The 21,430-nt window shown below is 42.5% G+C and overlaps 1 protein-coding gene across 1 annotated transcript; it reads left to right on the top strand.

Annotated features, from left to right (window-relative positions):
- The first annotated feature begins 244 nt into the window (after positions 1-244).
- On the top strand, positions 245-20,941 carry npffr2a (neuropeptide FF receptor 2a). The gene is made up of 4 exons (XM_061673514.1): positions 245-385; positions 9,149-9,462; positions 13,998-14,097; positions 18,983-20,941. Exons 2-4 carry the CDS (start codon positions 9,156-9,158, stop codon positions 19,833-19,835), a joined length of 1,260 nt encoding a protein of 419 aa, XP_061529498.1. The 5' UTR covers positions 245-385; positions 9,149-9,155; the 3' UTR covers positions 19,836-20,941.
- The last annotated feature ends 489 nt before the right edge of the window (positions 20,942-21,430 follow it).

Below are 21,430 nucleotides of genomic sequence, written 5' to 3'. Positions count from 1 at the left end.
GCACCGGATTTTCTCATATGTGTCATGCATGCTTATAGTGCATACATGAAACATGCTCACACCAGCTGTGACCTGCATGATCACTATGGGTGTGCACATTCTCTCAGTTGGAGGAGGCTATCACTCTTCTCCCTGTTAGTCTGCTTAGCCCACCCCCATCCTCTCCCTGATAGGCTGCCTACGTCACGGCCTCAAAAAGGGTCCACGCGCCACTGCTAGCCCGCCACTCGCGCTCAGAGAGGCGGGCTGAGCGCATCTGCGGCCTCCATGACACCCGCACATCGAGCCGGAATCGTATAGTTGGCCTTTTTTCTTTTCTTCAGGTAGAGAGAAACCGACAGAGGTGTGTTGGACACGTGCACTTTTAAAGCTCCAAAAATAAAAGGTGAGATGGGTCCTTTTTGCACTTTGTAGTAACTGAGGAGGCAACTTGTCATGCTCGTGACCTGATATATTTTTATTTTATTTCCCATTACTAACCCAGCAATGTGCTCCTATTGTCATCTCTATGATTCACATCCATTCTCATGCTTGTGCGAGCATATACAAAATGCTTTCATTTTATTACCTATACATATATTATATTTATTTTATATATATGTATTTATTTTTATTGTAGTTAATTTAACTTTAGGCGGCACGGTGGTCGACCGGTTAGCGTGTCAGCCTCACAGTTCTGAGGACCCGGGTTCCATCCCCGGCCCCGCCTGTGTGGAGTTTGCATGTTCTCCCCCGTGCTCGCGTGGGTTTTCTCCGGGCACTCCGGTTTCCTCCCACATCCCAAAAGCATGCATGAATTGGAGACTCTAAATTGCCCGTAGGTGTGACTGGTTGTTTGTTTGTATGTGCCCTGCGATTGGCTGGCGACCAGTTCAGGGTGTACCCCGCCTCCTGCCCGATGACAGCTGGGATAGGCTCCAGCACGCCCGCGACCCTAGTGAGGAGAAGCGGCTCAGAAAATGGATGGATGGATCATTTAACTTTTTCTGCATTCTGGGAGTCAGTATGTCTCCTATATATTTACATCTTTCATTAAAATTTGAATGTGTTTATTTGCGATTTTAGGTGTGTGTGTGTGTGTTATTCATTTATTTTTATTGTATTTGTGTCAAGATTATGATAATGCTAATGATGATGATGATTTATGATCTATTTTTCATCATAGATGTCACTCAGCATCATGTTTGTCTCATTTTTTCCACAATTTTTATTTTTTTTGTATTTTACATACTTTTATATATGTATATATACTTGTGTGTGTGTGTGTATATATATATACATATACATAGTGGAAGTCAACCATGAATATCTCTGATATTTAGACTTATATTTATTCCATTTTTTAATATTTTTTTTATTTGAATTCATGTTTTATTTTGTATTTGCGTTGTTATATTATATTTTATTATGATTTATATTTACAATGTTTTAAATTGTGGACGTCACCTAACATTAATTGTGCATCTCTTATACTGTAGTATAGTATAGTATAGTATTGTAGTATTGTAGAGTATATCGTTTATTTTTTTAATGTTTTCCTATGGATTAAATTTAATTACTTGTATCTTAAAGCATTTTATTGCATTAGTTATTTAATTTGACAATTTTTGCATTGTGGAAGTCACCCCGCATTCAATTTATGTCACCGTACTGTAATCATATCTTTTAAAATGCAATTACATTTTTTAAAAGTTTTTTTAAAACAATTATGAATGTGTATGTTATTCCGATTTTTGATTTGTGGAAACTGCCCACCATTGGGTGCGTGCGTCCCTCTCATCAGCTTCATTTGCGCACACAGTGGGCTCATTGTGCCTGGTCCAGCCCTGAAGGTCCACTCATGAACGTACCCCAACACACCCCCACCTTTTTGCCACCCTTTTGTTTTTTCCGAAGTGTCCAGAACTGTAGGAGATATTGTTTTACGTGACATGCAATTATCTGTCATTGTCGTTTTGAGGTTGCCCCGCTAAACAATTAGGAGTAGTAATGACACAGCGAGGCGACGGAAAGGGAGTGACGCGTCGAACTTGCTTTAAAAGAATGAGGAATGTCATCGAATGGGACGTAATGAGAAGCTACAGCTAGAAGAGAAGATGTTTTTTTTTTTTTTTTTGGCTTGGCTCGGAACAAACGCGCACTCGGGGTTAGACTGTTATGCAATAAAAAAAAAAAGACAAGGAGGCTGTACTGTATTCAGTGAAGTTATGATCGATTTGAGTCCCTGTGTGGGGAAACACAACTGTCATGTACTATCGAAAAGAAAGCACGGGGAACAGTATTAACTATCGGGGGCCGAGTGAGTTGTTTATTTTTGCGCGTTATGAGCATCTGTAAGTTTAGTGCGCCTGTTTAGTGTTTGTTTAGTGAAATTGCCATGATGAATAGATCCACAAAGAAGTCTCAAGAACATATGCCCGAAAACAGATGGGAAGTCTGCCGTTTTGGTGTGAAGCAGCCATTTTTGTCGTTTCCAGTGGTCCTTCAAAAAAAGGACTTTTGACGACCTGATATAAAATGACAATAAAAGACAAACACAATAGCGGCCTATGTTGAAATTACGTTTTTGTAAAAATATATACATCTGGAAGCGATTATGCGGGGCTGCTGGAGTCAAAATGCTCACACTTGAGGGGCAAATTAGATCTGGCACACAACCCTGACAGTAATTACAGCGGGGACGCGTCAACCTCCACGTTGTGACGCACCCCTCGAGGGTGGGAGAGTGTCGCGGGCGAATTGAGCGGTTGGGCGGAAAAGATGCTGCAGGGCCTTTTATCGGGGGGGGGGGGGGGGGGGGGGGGAGTTGGTGATTTCCAGCGGTGATTGACAAGTGCCCGTGAAATGTGTATAATGGACAACTGTGAAGTCGTTGACGCACAATGGTGCCGGAAGACTACAGAAAAGCAATTCAACGGCATTCTCTGGACAGAAGCGCACCGTGTCGCCTGTCGAGAGTGACATTACACATGGCCGAAATGGATTCTCAAGAGGTGTACGATGTCTTATTGACAAGGTCTGAAATCGCTCAAAACACTTGGGAAGCGCGGTCAGTAATGGTGAGCAGGGTTCACTCACAGCTCGAAGTCCTGGAGACCGCCTCGGTGGTTATTTGCATTATGATGGATATTTAGTGAAAAAATTGCAGCCGGACACCATCACACATGTTTGATAAAACATTCTAAATTGTTTCCAAAAACACGTAAGCAAGGTCCATTAACCACTCCAAGTTGTCTTCGGTGTTTATGAAAAGTTCCAAGACGACATTGTGTTGAACATTTCTTGTAGCTTGCTTCTGTTTTTAACATGTTGCTGAATGTTCTAAATTGTGTTAGCGTTTACAAAAACAAATACAGGATGATAAATTCCCCCGAGACTGTTCAACGTCTACAAAATGATCGGTTAGCTTCGTGCCTGACTAAATTGTCTTTGACGTTTCCGAATACACGTATGTTAGGTTTGGTGAAGACTGAGTTCCGTGTACATTAGGTTGGTTGCAGTCACGAAACTTTGTTCTATGAACGAAAAGAAGTCTTGAATTGGTGAGTTTGTGCAGAAAGCTTCTTTCAATCTCTCAGGGCCTCTTTGCACATCAAAGCCAGACACATCTTTTTCTTCTTTACAAATTTGCTATAATCTTGTTGAAAAACGAGAAGCCCAGTAACAGTTTTACCTTTCATTCTGTCGATCTCATCTTGATGATTAAGGGGACTGCACTATGAGGCCGGTGGTTAAAAACGACCCAAAATAAACAAAGAGATGAATATGTGTCCGTGGGATGCGGCCAGCGTGATTGAAACCTTGAAAAATGCTTCGGACAAACGTAATCGACCAGCTGAAATGATTAGCCGCGAGGATGCTTGTCCGCGTTCTTTTTCTTTTGGACCTTTTGTCGACATGAAAGAAAACAGGTCAACAAATGAAATATTTGAATAAATTAAATTTAAATAATTCGGTAAGAAAACAAAAATTGCATTCAATTTAATTAACTATGAAAATAAATTCAAATAATTTTAAACAACTGTTTGATTATTATATGCAGTATGTGGCACACAGTTATTATTTCTTTATTATTTAATTTTGTTTTTATTTCAGGCACCATTGTGAAAAACAGTACACAGTAGGGATTGAACGATTTCGGTAGTCAACTACTGTATACGGTGACAAAAATCGAGTCAAAATCGATGAATTGATGACATCATTGATCTTTTTTTGGTGCAGTACAGCGGCCCCTAACATTTTTTGCACCACAGACCGGTTTCCTGTAAATACATATCTAGACGGGCCGGCACAGCAGCAAATAAAAAAAAAAAAAAAAAAGATTAAAAGTACAATTCACCATTACGGTGGATGTAGCTGTGGTAATTAGTGGGAAGCCTGCGCATGTTTTTCTCTCATCTTGTGTAGCCCAGTTTCAAAAAAATTCAGCCTTTTTCTGTTTCTACTTTACTTGTGATTTTATTGTATAGAAGGATGAATTTGCATATTTTTTAAGAGATCAGGCTGAAACTTTTAAATGTCGATGCGGAGTAGTAAAGTCGACCAGTCTCCAGTCGACGATTAAGTTCAACCCCTAGCACAAAGTGACTCTCACACCCACACAACACCCCCGTTCTAAATATGTAAGAATATTTAAAATATAAGGAAAAATCAAAAGGACAACATTATCAAATGGGACTATATTTAATTGTAATTTTAAAAATATTTTCTTATTTTAGACTGGGCCAGTGTCACCCGCAACAGAACAAGAGGGGCAAAGGATTCATCTTTTGTATTTTGTTTTTTGAATGAGGTAATTGAGGAAAACACTCAGTCTCTTATGTTATATCTCATACTCCACACTGTAGAACATCTGCTCTTCTATAAATAAATCATTGAGAATGCTAACTTGGAAGCACATAAAAGAGCGTAAATTCGAACTTATTCGGTACGTTGAGTGAGTCCATCGAAACCTTGGATGATGATTAATTCATTGGTCTCACAGAAAATGGCCTGTGCCGACCGTATATTGTTGTGCTTCTATGCTAGTCATGCATAGTTAGCAGTAACCTAATATTGTAAAGTTATATTAATAGTGATTCTTGTTTTGATCCTTGTATATGACAGTTGAGAATGGCAACAGTTTGAACCCGCAACAGATGACTGCATGCCTCTTTCAGTCTCCTATATTTTACCGGTACTAAAAAAAAAATCCAGAAACGTTTAATGTCTTTATTCATTCATTCATTCATTTAGTTCATTGTTTCATATAGAACAAAGCTATTACTGTTCGATTTGGAAAGATCTTTGTACCTTTGGATTATTTTGATCACGTGATCGGATAAGGACATCCCTAATCTAAATTGTAAAAAATAAAAAAATAAAAAATGTATATCCATCCATCCATTTTCTGAGAAGCTTCTCCTCACAAGGGTCTCGGGCGTGCCGGAGCCTGTCCCAGCTGTCATCGGGCGGGAGGCGGGGTACACCCTGAACTGGTTGCCAGCCAATCGCAGGGCACATACAAACAAACAACCAATTGTTGCATTTTATTGCAATAATATCATTATACAGAATACATAACAGTTAAATAAAATCTTTAAATATTTTTCAAATAATTCTATTTTTAAAATTATTTGAGGAAAAGAAATAAAGTCAGAAAATTTGGATGGAAAAAAATTTGGATGGAAAAAAATCTAATTCTGTGAAAATCTAAAAAGTCTTAAAAATAGTAAAAATCTTTTTTTTTTTTTTTTTTTTTTTTTTTTTACAATTTTTCCAATCAGAATTAATGAAGAAAATGAAAGTCATATTTTCATCAATCCATCCATCCATTCATCCATCCATTATTTTAACTGCCTATCCTCACCAGGGTCACGGGTATGCTGGCGCCTATCTCAGCTGATTTCGAGCATGAGGCTAGCTACACCCTAAATTGGTCGCCAGCCAATCGCAGGGCACATATAAACAAACAACCATTCACACCTACAGAACATATTTTTCGTTATTCCCGAAAATATTATTATACATAAAATAATTTAAACAAACACCCAATTATTTTTTTTTTAATTGAAGAGAATCAAAGACAAATCTGGGAGGGGCAGGGGAGAATCAATTAAAATAAATCTCCCAATAAAATCTCTCATAGAAAACTAAATATTTAGTTCAAAAGGATTGGTAAGAAAAAATATCTAAAAATGTTTTTAAAATCACAAAAATCAAGTCAGAGAGAGAGGATTAACACATGCTGCTGTTTAAGACTCATTCTACGTTGTAGTTCTTTTAATTCGTCCTTGACTACCCCCCCCCCAGAAACACACACGCACACACACACACACACACACACACAAAAGCACTACGACTGTGTTCAATAAGAAGTCACTCCATGATGCCTTTCATCTTAATCAACCTTCCTGAATGTTATGGTGAATAAACCTGCCAGGAGGTGTTCAACTGGTAAATTGTGCATACGTCTTGATAGAGATGCAAATGCAGGCTGACATAATGAAAATCGAACGGAAGAAAGTATAATGGAAATCCTCAATACAGCGTCTCTTTGACAGGATTACTACCTCTTGGCCATGCTGCCCCCCGTTAGTTCCAATTTAACAAAACAATAGGTACAAATGTCTCATTGGTATAGCAGCCAGAAAAACATGATTTCATTTTTTTCCTTTTTGAACGCCAGGTTCATTAATTAGATAAAATGAAATAAGCCTCGAACGCTGACTTTTAATTAAGAGATACTCTAGCATCCACCCCTTGTAATATTGGCGGACCAGCCAAGAAAGCTATGTGAGCCCTAGTGCTCACAGACAATGAATCTACTTGTATCACAGTGCCTTGGAAGTCATTACACAAGTGCAGAAAAAGAAGATTATTACTGAGTGTTGCTTTAGCTTGACAATCATTCAACTTTTGGTGGACCAGTCAGGAAACATCCCATGTTAGCTTGAGGGGAAAAAAAAAAAAAAGTGTGGTTATTTCTGAGCGAATCTTTAAATTGATCCAAATCCAACTGTTGGTGGCCAGCCAGGAAACCTCGCATGTTAGCGCTAGCATTCAGAGACCGTCGAGCTTCGGCTGCCGCAGCGGCTGAGGAGTCGACAATGCTATTGAAAAGAAGTATCTGATCAATCTTGAGTGTCTAGTCTAGTGTCCTGAGTCTATCCATTCACCCACCCACCCATCCATCCATCCATGTATTCAGTTCAACCCAACTCGATTGTAATCTCAGGGCACTTTATCCATGGAGCAGGTCTAAAACCACACTCCCCACTAATTGAAAGATCAACTGAACCTCCCCAAAAAACTCCCTCTTTGGAGAAGCCTCAAGCAGACACTAGACTCAATGTGATGTGGTCATCCGCCTTGACCGGTTGGTTTTGAGAGTAAAAGAGAGTTGCCGTTTTTAGCGACACCTCCTACTACTAGGAGAGGGATGAGGTTCGTGTCAGAAAGATCAGAACTTAGAAACAAGAACATGCAGTACTATAACTGTGTAACAGTTCAACTCGGACCCTCGATGTGGCCGAGATCGACCAACAAATCAACGAGGGAAAATGCAGATCAATAGGAAACAACTACAGTGGGTAACAGTAGATGAAGGTCACATCAATCAACGTCCAACATGAAACACGAGGTCGCAGAAGTGACGACCGACATATGACACTCAGATATGGTACTCCGATTAATGCGAGCTCCCACATCAATTCACATTGGACTCTGGGGACGGGAAGATACAGAAGCGGCATTAAGGCTATGGATCACCACTGACCACATGCTTTATTGAAGAGGCGTGATTTATATTTGCTCAGGGAAGAAAGCAGGGAGACGGTTCTACAAGACAGGTGCCTGATAACGGGAAGCTCGACCACTTTTTTTCTGGGATATTCTGTGGACCACAAAGATTTCTTTGGGAGTTTTGGGAGGGAAGTGCTCCAGTGGGTTGTTAGGGCACCTGACATTGTTTGTGATATAATGGGTTTGACACCCCTGGCCTAAGCAGTCTTCCCTGGAAAGTTTGAAAAATGCGCCCCCAGCACCAGTTTCACCGATAAACACGATATTGGGTGGGTCAAAATTGAGCAGGAAGTTACTTTTGGTTTGAAACAGTTATTTTGGGCGATATCCACCGTTTGTACGTGGGTGAAGTCTTACTCGGGAATTTGACAAAATGAGTTCCATTCAGAAACAAATTTCCTGGACAGGATGACGCCAAATTATCAAGCTTTTTTTTGCCTGCGCTATCTCGTATAGGCAAAACATAACATCAACGTTTGATGACTAAGCTCTGAACATGAATGCTTATAACTCACAAGAAAGTTAGAAAAAAAATCAGTCAATGACACTAGTTGCACCAATTGATATGAATTTGGGTTGACATGTCTATCATAACAGGATGCACAAAAAAAGTCACAAGGACCCATGCCTGAAATTGAACAGGATGTCAGCAATTTTGGTTTGAAGCTGCCATTTTGGACAAATTGCAGGTCTTGTACTTTGACAGCTACGAGGGAATTTCTCCAAATGAGCCCCAATTGAAAGAGAGTATCCTAGATACGGCGGCACGGTGGGCGACCGGTTAGAGCGTCAGCCTCACAGTTCTGAGGACCCGGGTTCAATCCCCGGCCCCGCCTGTGTGGAGTTTGCATGTTCTCCCCGTGCCTGCGTGGGTTTTCTCCGGGCACTCCGGTTTCCTCTCACAGCCCAAAAACATGCATAAATTGGAGACTCTAAATTGCCCGTAGGCGTGACTGTGAGTGCGAATGGTTCTGTCTTTGTTTGTATGTGCCCTGCGATTGGCTGACAACCGGTTCAGGGTGTACCCCGCCTCCTGCCCGATGACAGCTGGGATAGGCTCCAGCACGCCCGCGACCCTAGTGAGCAGAAGCGGCTCAGAAAATGGATGGATATCCTAGATACATGGCTGACGGCAAATGGTGAAGCTATTTTGCCTACAACGAATAACGTGGACGGAGAAGGATTCGCCATGTAAGAGGCAGGGACTTGCAGCTTTAATATTTTCTTTCATTCTTTTTACCAATTGAACAGATGACTTTACTTCTACTGCGTTTTTCCTCGAGGCCAATTTGTCAATTTGGGGCTCCATAACAAAAAAAGACAGACAAACCACGTCATTAATGTGCCCCCGGCTTTTGATCTTTAGGTTTAAAATGAATCGACAACTGGACAACAGGACGCTTTACAACACCTCGGAAGAGGACGTCCTTTCTCCCAGGAATAATGTCACCTACGTGGGCTTTTACCTACACCAGCCATCCACGGCGGCCATCTTCATCGTGTCCTACCTGCTCATCTTCTTGGTGTGCATGGCGGGCAACAGTGTGGTGTGTTTTATAGTGCTGCGCAGCCGGAACATGCGGACCGTCACCAACTTGTTCATTCTTAATCTCGCTGTGAGCGACCTCCTGGTGGGGATTTTCTGCATGCCAACAACACTTCTCGATAACATCATAACAGGTAAATATTCACTTTGCTCACTTTGTTTTGTTGTTGACTGTTGTTGTTCATCATGCGTTGAGGCAATGGCGACAACATGGGAGTGCGCTACTTGGCTGTCTGCTCAAGAAAAGATATATTTTTTTAGAACAAAAAAAGTCCAATTTTGCATGAGACAACATTCACAATATTGGGCCAAAACGACTTCTATTGGAACACTTTGCACAACTCCAAAAAAGGTCAGAATTTCCTGAGAATAAAGTTCTAATTTTATGACAAAATACTAACATTATGTGGAAAAAAGTCAGCATTATAAGGAAAACAGTTTAAGTGAATAAACATTTTGACAAGTGAATAAAGTACCGATATAACAAAGGTAAAACGCAGAATTTTACATGACTAAAGTCATAGTTTTACAAGGTCAGCCATGTAATGGCATGTAAAAAGTTTGAATTTCACAAACCCAAAGTAGTAATATTACAGAAAATACAAAATGTTACCAAAAGAAACTGTCATGTTAAGGTCTGACTTAATTGTAGTTAAATAAAATCGTAATGAGAAAAAAAGTACAGTACATTAAAAAAAAAAGTCTGAACATTATGAGAATGACCTCATCGTATTATAAGAATAAAGGAGTAATGTTACAAGGAAAATAGTTAGAATTTTCATAGAACAATCAATTAGAAGGGACATTTTTTTTGGACTTGCAAGAATAGTCATAACATTATAAGAACAAAGTAGTGAAGTCATAGTTACAGTGGTTGAAATAAGTATTTAACACATCACAATTTATCCTACTTCGTATATTTCCAAAGGTGCTATTGACATGAAAATGTCACCAGATGTTGGGAAGAACGCAAGTAATCCATTACATACAAAGAAAGCTCCAAATAAGCTCGGAAATTCAGTTGTGTGTAACAGTGTGAAATGACACAGGGAAAAAGTATTGAACATGCCAAGTGGTATTTATTTAATGCTTTGTACAAAGGCCTTTGTTTGCAATGAGAGTCTTCCATGTCTGTCCATCTATCCATCTACACCATCTATCTACCTAATATCACAAGACTTCTGTTACGAGACTTCTATTAACAATCATTTTGATGAATCTCCATTAAAATGTTCTCTTCTCCTTGCAGCTTTAATTGGAATTATTTCCACCGCCTCACTCGTATCTAATTAATGCCATTCATGAACTCCAAAGAAGATAGGTGGCGACCATGAGAGCCTTGTCATCTGAGGTTGTCGAGACCGGACAAAAAGTAGTCAGCTCTCTGATAACAGCTTTTATGTCCCGCGCATCATTTGGATGATTGCGACTCACAATGCTTTAATTGGCCGATAATGAGAGGTTTCTGGTTTGTGAAAGGACTAGATGAAAGGAAAGGCGGACTGAACCCATTGGCTATTGTTGTGACGCGCAATGTGTCTCGCAAGAAGATAGCGTTTACCCCTTTTTCTTTGCTGTTTTAAAACACGACATTATCTGGTTGAATTGCAAGTGCTGAGGCGGGTTTGAGGCAAGCAAGCAGTCGAGAAGCAAGTTCAGGATAAACAGAAGGTTAGCTTTGTAATGAGAAAACAGCAAAGGAAAAATGAGTGAAAGCACTTTTGAAAATCAAAGTTGGAGTCAAATGTCATGAACGGACCAAAGGACAAAACCCAAAATGCACGACTCCAATACAAATGGACAGCTTCAAAACGAAAGGTTTAGTAGAAGAGCAGAGCTATGTACACAGGCAGGCAATCCGAAAAAGGCAACAGTATCCAAAAAACGTGGGGCAAGGTCAAAAATCAGAACAGGGTCTAGTCTTACTATGAATCGGTGACGTGGAACCAAGGAATGCTGGAACGTGACAACAAGGTACAACGAACTGGCGACGAGAAAGAATGAGACACGAGGTTAAATGCATGGGGTAATTATGGTAAACGAGGCACAGGTGGGGAAGATGCTCTCAGGAGCAGGTGTGTACGAGACAGGGGGAAGACAACAACCTGAACACACACCCACGACAACACGGGATCTACCTTGGTTTGGCTGGTCACCGAGGCTCGTCCTCCAAGTGCGCGGTGACGCATCCTTCCGACGATCTCTGTCCAGCTCGCGATCCAAAAGCCTTTTGTCGATCTTTACGGCGAGACGGATGAGAGTGTCCAAGTCGGTCGCCAGGTCTAGTGGGACCAAATTATCCTTCACGGCGGGAGATAGTCCTTGAAAAAATGCATCGAGTAGTGCCCTGTTGTTCCACTGACTCTCAGCTGCTCGAATGCGAAACTCAATCGCGTAATCTGAAACCCTGCGCTTGCCTTGTTGTAAGGTGACAAGGGAGCGAGCTACCTCACGATCTGGTGTGGAATACTGGAAAACTTGCTCCATAGTCTTTACGAAAGAAGCCCAAGAATGACACGCGGCGGAATTGCGGCTCCATTGAGCAGTAGCCCACGCCTCCGCACGACCAGTCAAGTGGGAAATGACAAAAGCGATCTTTGCCCGCTCGGTGGGGAAGGCAGCTCCCTGCAGCTCAAAGTGGAGTTCGCACTGAGTGATGAACGGCTTAATGTTCCCAGAATCTCCAGACAACCACTCCGGTCGAGAGAGCTGTGGGCAGACAGCAGCAGAGGTCCCAGGTGGCTCCATGGTGAATGGTTCACATGGAAACGGTGGTACAGTTGTGGCATCGGATGCTGTGCCAGCTGGTCCCTTCTTCTGAAGCATATTCATTAACACTTCAAACTGTGAGGCCACCTGTCTCATCATAGTGTCCTAATGCTCTGACATTCCCTTTAGATGAAGGTGGAGGGCAGCAAGCTGCTCATCCTGCTTCGAGATGCGTTGACCCTGCACTTGAGGGGCTTTGCGCACCGGGTCTGAGTCTGCTGGGTCCATGTTATGGTCAGTTCGTTCTGTCATGAACGGAACAAAGGATAGGATCCAAAACGCACGACTCCAATAGAAATGGACAGTTTCAAAAAGAGCGGTTTAATATACGGGTAGAGGTCGGTACACAGGTAGGCAATCCGAAAAAGGCAACAGTATTCCAAAAACGTGAGGCAAAGAGGCAGGGTGAAAAATCAGAACAGGGTCTAGTCTTACTATGAGTCGGTGACATGGAAACAAGGAATGCTGGAACGTGACAACAAGGTACTATGAACTGGCGACCAGAAAGAACGAGACACGAGGTTAAATGCATGGGGTAATTAGGGTAAACGAGGCACAGGTGGGGAAGATGCTCTCAGGAGCAGGTGTGTACAAGACAGGGGGAAGACAACAACCAGAACGCACACACACATGACACAAATCACGTCAGATTTCTTTGTATAGCCCTTAAGGCAATTTTGCAAGTAGAGTGAGCGGGTGTGTGCGAGACAGGCAAGTGATGAGGAAGCAAATTCAGCATGAACGTAATGTTAGATTTAAAACAAGTAAACGGTAAGAAAAAAATGTGAAACATTTGCAAATCAAATACAAATAAATTTTGTAGTAGATGAAGTAGATGACGGTGAGGTTTGGTTGAACAGATAATGTTAGCTTTTAAACAAGAAAACATCAAAGAAAAAATTTGTTCAAGCTATTTTTCAAATCGACTGTGAAAAACTGTGAAACTGTAGAGGTCATAAATGTGTGTATTTCGTACGGGTCAGCCATAGCAGTGTTCAAGAGGGAGCTTGAAACAGTCCCGAGAACTGTCTGTGTTTCCGCCAGATTTGTACAGGTTCCTGCAGAAACATGCACCTGTTGGTCTAGGAGGAGTCATAGAGTAACCTCAAAACAGTAAAAGGGTCCGAGTCATGTTTTTGTGTATTTTTTATGGGACAGTGGGGATGGTGTTTATGGGGGAGTTTGATACAGTCTAGAGAACTGTTTGCGTTTCCACAACATTTACACACTCTGGAACATTGAATAAGGATTCTGCAGGTTATGAATACATTTTGGAAAGTTCTGTAGTTCATAAATTGATATCCAAGGTGTGTCAGAATAGTTTAAGGACTGGGGTCACAAAAGATATAGTGTGTTTGAAACCTGAACTACAAACCGCAGGGTTTCCCCTTGGAAATAATCCCCCTGGAGTTTAACGCACTTCCGAGCCTTCTCTGCCACGTCTTCGTGCACTCCTGGAAGCGTTCTTCCAGGATCCTCCGTAGCTCCGTCGTCACAGCCACCTTGACCACATCTTCCAAACAAGTCCCCTTGACGACCCCCTTGAGCTTGGGAAAGTGGAGAAAATCGGCAACATCGTTCTCGGCCAGGAAGTGTCAGATGCTCAGACCGTTGCGAACAGGCGCCTAGTCATGTTGAAGCATGCATGCGTTGTCCTGCCACAAATCTCACCTCTTCTCTACTGACGCTGCAGCATCCTAGAACTTTTCTGACACACACCTTAGACCATTATTATGGGGATATTCTTGGCCCGGGTCAAAATGAAGCCAAAACATGCATGGAAAGTGAACCGTGTGTCAGCGTTAAAATCTTTCAATTCAACTTAGTTGAAACCTAGTACAACTGTTGAGACCTTATCTTGCTGGCGGGGAATGAGCAGTGTCATCCCTCCTGTCCACAGGGTGGCCGTTTGGAAGCCTGGTGTGCAAAATGAGCGGCACGGTGCAAGGCATCTCCGTGTCGGCCTCCGTCTTCACCCTGGTGGCAATCGCCGTGGACAGGTACGGTCACCCGACAGCCCGCATACGTAACCTGCTTCATTGATGATTTTCTACTGGCAAAAACAGAGTCGCTACAGCTGTCATGAACCCCGACCGGTTGCTCATTTGTTGAGCAGATTGGTCATTGTTAACACTTGACGATACATGCTAACCTTGGCTTACCCTTAGCTTTAGCTTAGGATGCGACACTGTTCTACTCCACAGTCTTTACTTTGATGCTATGGTTTTCAGTCTCCTCTCAGATGAAAAATGTCTCCTTACCAAGGACAACAGTCAAAAGTAAATACATATGAGCCTCATGGTTCTACCTTGCTGTTCGCATGTCTCGTTTTTGACCGATGCGGTCAATGCAGCGTGGTTTTCGCATTCTCCCCACTGCATTAACACTCACCCGTACTTGCAGTAACTTTGACACCAGGAACAAATGTTTCACATTCACACTTCAACTCAGGGCTGAGTTTATGGTGCCAGAACACATTTAAGTGTTGGCATTTAAGATCAAATTTGGTATTGTAGAAACACGCAGTGCTTGTATTCCTTCAGACTTCTGTTTTCAGTTTGAACTTCCTTAGTTTGACTTTTAATAATTTCAGGAGGGGCTAGGAGCATTCCAATCTTGTTGTTGTTTTTGCACCACGTCTCTTTTATATGTGTAAACTTTAGGAAAAGTGACAAAAAAACCCTCTATTAATCTCGGTTATCTAGAAGGCTGCTACATTTATGAAATGAGAGTTCTCAATTATGGCGGTTTTCCGGTTATACTCAAACACACAAAACACAACAGGAATTGGAATTGTATAGAAAATGTTATTAAATCTACAAGGGAAAACTACAGGGAAACAATGCAGATGGATTTTACAAAAATAATATCCATCCATCCATTTTCTGAGCCGCTTCTCCTCACTGGGGTCGCGGGCGTGCCGGAGCCTATCCCAGCTGTCATCGGGCAGGAGGCGGGGTGCATCCTGAACCGGTTGCCAGCCAATCGCAGGGCACATACAAACAGACAACCATTCGCACTCACATTCACATTCACACCTACGGTCAATTTAGAGTCTCCAATTAATGCATGTTTTTACCATACCGGAGTACCCGGAGAAAAGCCACGCAGGCACGGGGAGAACATGCAAACTCCACATAGGCGGGGCTGGGGTTTGAACCCCGGGTCCTCAGAACTGTGAGGCAGATGTGCTAACCAGTCGTCCACTGTGTCACCGATACATATTATATATATACACATATACAAGCATATATTCTCAAAGAAATACAACTTGTTCTGAAAAAATATGACTTTGATTGTGCCAAGAACACTAGTATAGTGCCTGCGCGAGACTTATAACAATCGTTTGTTATTACGAGTACAAAGTTGGGAGTATTTTAGATTGATGTATGACTTTTAAACCCATTTTTAAGGGCCAAATTGTAGACTAGATTCAAGCCGATGGGCTTCCCCCCGACACGCTTAGACATGCATTAATTGGAGACTCTAAATTGCCCGTAGGTGTGAATGTGAGTGCGAATGGTTGTTTGTCTGTATGTGCCCTGCGATTGGCTGGCGACCAGTCCAAGGTGTACCCCGCCTCTTGCCCGAAGATAGCTGGGATAGGCTCCAGCTTAGAAAGATTTGGGAACCCCGTGTCTAGCAGTTTGGATTCCATCAGGATCAATATTTAAGCCAATGAAGGCATCACTACAATGTAACCAGCATCTTCGGGATTTTTCCTTGTTTTTGACTTGTCCTACTTTTCAGCCCAATTGCCTCATCACTCCAGATGACAGTTTGACGTTAATTCTGCTTTGTGAAAACATTCGGTGGAGGAGAAGCAGTCAGTTGCAGACTGGCCTCTCGAAGATGTCGAACCGACAGAGCTGCCAACATATTAACAACAGCCGGTCAGTAGCGTCTCTTGTCATTCTGTCCACACTTTACCCAGCCAGAGGGTGTCTGGTGCCACTGGAAAGGACACACGAGAGTTTGTAATGCTTTGAGAGAAGTCACCGTCGTCTTCCATATCTGTCAAGCGATTTGATCGGCACTGGATTCAAGACAGTGAGATGGAGCGTAAAGGTCCTTTGCGCTTGACTACAATGTCAAACTCAAAACACAAAAAACAAATATCACGCGACTGTAGAAGAACGAAACTTATACCTAACACTGATCAATATCTTAAACGTAAAAAAATGCAAAAATAAAAGTAATAATTGCATAGCTGAGCGGTTAAGTGAGTGGTGCAATTCATTGTTCTGCATGAATTTATTTTGAAATTATAAAAGGGGAAAAAAAGGTTGTAGAAGTCAGCCAACATAACGACTGTGCCAGTTTTGTCTCAAGATACAGAGGAGGCACCGCAAGACTGTTTTGACCACCGACCGGATTTATATATTCAGAGATATTTTTTTTCATTAAAAAGGAATATTTTATATATGTATATATATATATATATATATATATATATATGTACTTATTTCTGGTCTGTGGGAGGATGGTGTTGAAGGTGGAGGTGAAATCCAGGAAGAGCAGGTGGAGTTAGGAGTTCTTGCGCTCCAGGTGAGTGAGGTCTGTGCGGACCACTGATAAAACGGAAACATCAGTGGAGCGGTTCTTCCTATAGGCGTACCGGTGAGGGTCCAGAGTGGAGTTTTTGATCTGTGCCATGATCAGCTCTTCAAAGCAATTTGTGACTATCGGAATGGGGATGACGCAAGCAGTCTTGAGTGAGGTTGGGACGAACGCTAGTTGGAGTGAGGTGTAAAAATGTCAAATATTTAGTAAATGCAGCACATATGGTCCAGTGGTTAGGATTCCTCGTTTTCGCCTCCATGAGTCTGGTGTGACTCGTGTTGCGAATACTTTTCTGCAGTGTCTGAGGGCAACCTTTGAATGAAGACAATGGGTTCATCAACTCATTTGGATTTAAGGATGGGATGCCACCATCCCAAACGTTCATTTGATTTCCAACAGTTTAATTGGGACCTCCGTTTACCTCAAGCAGGCCATCTAACCCCGAACCCTGATTTTAATTTAAATGCCATGACTTTATACATTTTATATATATATATATATATATATATATATATATATATTTTTTTTTTTTTCTTCAATGTATGCTACGTATTGTAAAACATGGTGTGTTCCATTTATGAAATTGATGCACTGTTACAGAGAGAGAATATATTTGTGCATGCAACTAAAAACATTTTGAACTAAAAAAAAAGATGCTGGATTGGTTCCTTTCAAATAAAATACTCAATGTCTATTTGAGGCCTCTTTATATTTATGAAATAAAAAGCCAAACTTGAATTATTCACCTGCCTACAAAATGCTGTCTGCCTTTGTGTGCAGTCATCATTTTATCGCGTGTACTGGAGCGTGCAGTCAGCTGTCATCCTAATTTAAGGCTGGGATTCCCTAATTCCAAATTTGACATATGGTTGTTCCATATGGTCTGGTAGGCCTGGCCAAAGAAGGGTCCGTGGGCCAGATCCAGACTGGCTGCAGTCTCTGGCCAGCCCTTGCAGTCTTTATAAATAAAAATAAAAATAAAATATGTAGAGCTTTTATTTTGAGAGTGGTACTTTTATTTATTTTGTGGTGCCCGTGTGTCGGCAGTACGACTTGTCTTCAGTGGTGCCAATTTAGCGATTTTAGATTTGGTGTTATTTGGTATTTAGGTATATCATACCTACACAAGTAGCATATTATTGAAGCAATGTAAATACTATAAAGCAATTTCATACTTTGTGTAAATAATTAAATTCATATAAAACACAATTGGCGACACGGTGGTCGACCGGTTAGCGCGTCAGCCTCACAGTTCTGAGGACCCGGGTTCAATCCCCGGCCCCGCCTGTGTGGAGTTTGCATGTTCTCCCCGTGCCTGCGTGGGTTTTCTCCGGGCTCTCCGGTTTCCTCCCACATCCCAAAAACATGCATGAATTGGAGACTCTAAATTGCCCGTAGGTGTGAATGTGAGTGCGAATGGTTGTTTGTCTATATGTGCCCTGCGATTGGCTGGCGACCAGTTCGGGGTGTACCCCGCCTCCTGCCCGATGACAGCTGGGATAGGCTCCGGCACGCCCGCGACCCTAGTGAGGAGAAGCGGCTCAGAAAATGGATGGATGGATGGATAAAACCCAATTGAGACCAACATGTTGGCGTCGCCCTCAACAACTGTTCCAGGTTCTCAGAAGGACCCCCTGGAATATGAATTGTCTGTCCCGCTTGGTACGAGCAGTTCTATCATGTCTGAAGGCTGCCTTTGAAGGAAGACTCTCTTTTTGATCACCATCCTTCATTTAATCCCGAAAGTGACAAGTCACTTTCCCATATGGTCTAGCAGTAAGGTTTGTCTCCTGGTAAGGAACGTTCTTTTTTTTGCATCTTTGAAAGCTGCCATTGATGGAAGACCCTGACTTTTAATTGCCGCATTTGAATTTTGGGATGATGTGTCCTAATCCCAAACGTAACAAATCCCATATCATGTAACGATCAGGGTTTCTGTTTTCTTCCCATTATGTGAAGCTCTTTTCTGCCGTGTCTGAAGGCTACCATTGGTTGAGGGTTCCCTACGTTTGATGCCCAACATTCAATTTCGAGTTCCCTTTTACGAGCCACCTAACGCAAACCCTGTCTTTTCAATTTCAATGCCATGACCCTAATCTCCAGAGTCCTGTATGGTCTGGTGGCTTGGGATCATTGGTTTTCACTCAGAATTTCTGTGTTCAGCGCCTGGTATGGGAATATCGATTACAATGAGATACTTGTCCCTCAGACACACATCATACTTTCAATTATGGAAGAAAACTAAAGCTTATCCTATTAATGATAGATTGATGTCCATGTTTGCCTACCTCCCTCATTCACTCTCTTTTCATCTGTTGACAGATTCCGATGCATCGTTTACCCATTCAAGCAAAAGCTGACCATCTCCACTGCCACCCTGATCATCGTAATCATCTGGGTCCTGGCCATATCCATTATGTGTCCGTCGGGTGTGATGCTACAGGTGACGCAGGAGCAAAGCATCCAAGTGCTGCTGGGCTACAACAACAAAACTACTCCTTTTTACTGGTGCCGGGAGAACTGGCCCAACCAAGACATGCGCAAGATTTACACCACCGTGTTGTTCGCCAACATCTACCTGGCTCCGCTGTCCCTCATCGTCGTCATGTATGCACGCATCGGCATCACGCTCTTTAAAACCGCCATGCCCACGGGCGGCAAGCCAGGTCACGACAACCGCCACAGCGTCTCCAAGAAGAAGCAACGGGTGATTAAGATGCTCCTGATCGTCGCCTTGCTCTTCATCCTGTCCTGGCTGCCCCTGTGGACCCTCATGATGCTGAGTGACTACGCCCGGCTAACGGAGCAGCAGTATCGCATCGTCAACATCTACGTCTACCCCTTTGCCCACTGGCTGGCCTTCTTCAACAGCAGCGTCAACCCGATCATCTACGGATTCTTCAATGAGAACTTCCGCCGGGGATTTCAAGTGGTGTTCAAGTTTAGCCTTTGCGCAGCCGACGGACAGCGGAGGAAAACATACTCGCACCGGCTGCAGCCTAACTCAGTGCTACCGGCTAATAACGTGCAGACCTCCCTGGAGCCCATCTCGCTTAATAGCCTGGATAAAAGCAGCTGCAGGCGGATGCACCATATCGCGGAACAAGACTTGGTCTTGGAGGACCTGGAGAAGGGGTCCTGCAGTAGCGGCGGGGTGACGGCTGTGTCCATTTGAACCAGTACGTTCCTTGTGATATGTTTTTGGGTGGTCTTTGGGTGATCTTCTGTCTGACTGCCAATTTCTTCAGGAAGCTACCTCCAATGAAATGAAGACTAGTTGCCGAGCTTCATTGTGTCCTATGAACTCATGCAGGCACTTTTGCAGCCCTTACAGCACAAACAATACGGCTTGTGGACCTTCCCAAAAACGTTTTAGCAGCTTTGGAGTTTGAGTTAAGATGACTCTGGCGTTAATGAAAAAATATGACCCAGAATAAAAATGGTAACTTCCGCTTATTGGTAACATCAAGCTCCACAAACCAGGAAGTAGCATGCAATATTTACAAAATGGTGTGGCTCCAGATATTTGCTGTGACTGACGTGAATGGAAAAGTCCACCCAAGAATCGAAACGGTACTTTCCGCTCCTTTCCTCCGTGAACCAAGAAGTAGCCTGCTAATTTAACTAATCATCACTTATTGGTGTGAATTCAGAATAGTTTTCTGTTTCAGTTACTGTGACTTTGGGGTGAATGGAAAAGTCTGACCGAGAATCGAAATGGCACCTATCCTTTCCTTCGAAACATCTTACTCCGTGAACCACGCAAGCTGATCAATGGGCTATAATGTTCATCCGGAAATCTGCTTTTTGAATGGAAAACTCCAGCCAAGAGGCAAAGCAGTACCCGCTTTGGAACATCTTACTCCATGAACAAGAACGTATCCTGCTAAGCTAATCACTTGTGACTCGGGATGGGCATCGTTTGAATTTGAGCGATTCCGGTCCCGATTCTGGTTCCTCATTTCGATTCCAGTTCCAAATGATTCTCGATTTTGATTCTTTTAGGGGGCTGGGTCAAAAAAGTTCACATGGTTTAAATAAAGGGTGTCCAAACTATGAACATCCATTTTCTTAGCAGCCCCCAGCATAAACTACAATGAACATTTGACTCGAGGTTTTTTATAACCGTTATCGATATCAACAAAGGCAATTACTTCATGTTCCAGGTGAAACTTAAATATAGCATTGTGAAAATAGATACTTGCGACTGTTTTATCACGTCAAATACAACCCCAATTCCAATGAAGTTGGGACGTCCATCCATCTTGGTCACCGCTTTTCCTCACTAGGGTCACGGGCGTGCTGGAGCCTATCCCAGCTATCTTCGGGCGAGAGGCGAGGCGGGGCGGGGTACACCCTGAACCGGTCGCCAGCCAATCGCAGGGCACATATAGACAATCGACCATTCACACTCACATTCTCACCTACGGGCAATATAGAGTCTTCAATCAACCTACCACGCATGTTTTGGGGATGTGGGAGGAAACCGGAGTGAAAACCCACATAGGCACGGGGAGAACATGCAAACTTCACACAGGCGGGGCCGGGGATTGAACCCCAGACGCTCTAACCGGTTTTCCACCGTGCTGCCTAAATTTCTTTTTAAAAAGGAAAAATCTTTGGAAAGGCAATTTTTAAATAAAAATGTATTAAGTCATTTTAGTAAAAACGAAACGGGTTTTATTAATTTAGTCATTTCATTAAAACATTTGAATTAAATGCTTGAATTCATGAAACAATGTTTTGTTTTTGTTCTAACAAAAAAAAGAT

Source organism: Phycodurus eques, chromosome 3 (genome assembly GCF_024500275.1).
Source record: "Phycodurus eques isolate BA_2022a chromosome 3, UOR_Pequ_1.1, whole genome shotgun sequence".
Lineage (NCBI taxonomy): Eukaryota > Metazoa > Chordata > Actinopteri > Syngnathiformes > Syngnathidae > Phycodurus > Phycodurus eques.
The sequence above is the reverse complement of the archived record's forward strand: the minus strand, read 5'-3'. Positions and strand labels throughout refer to the sequence as shown.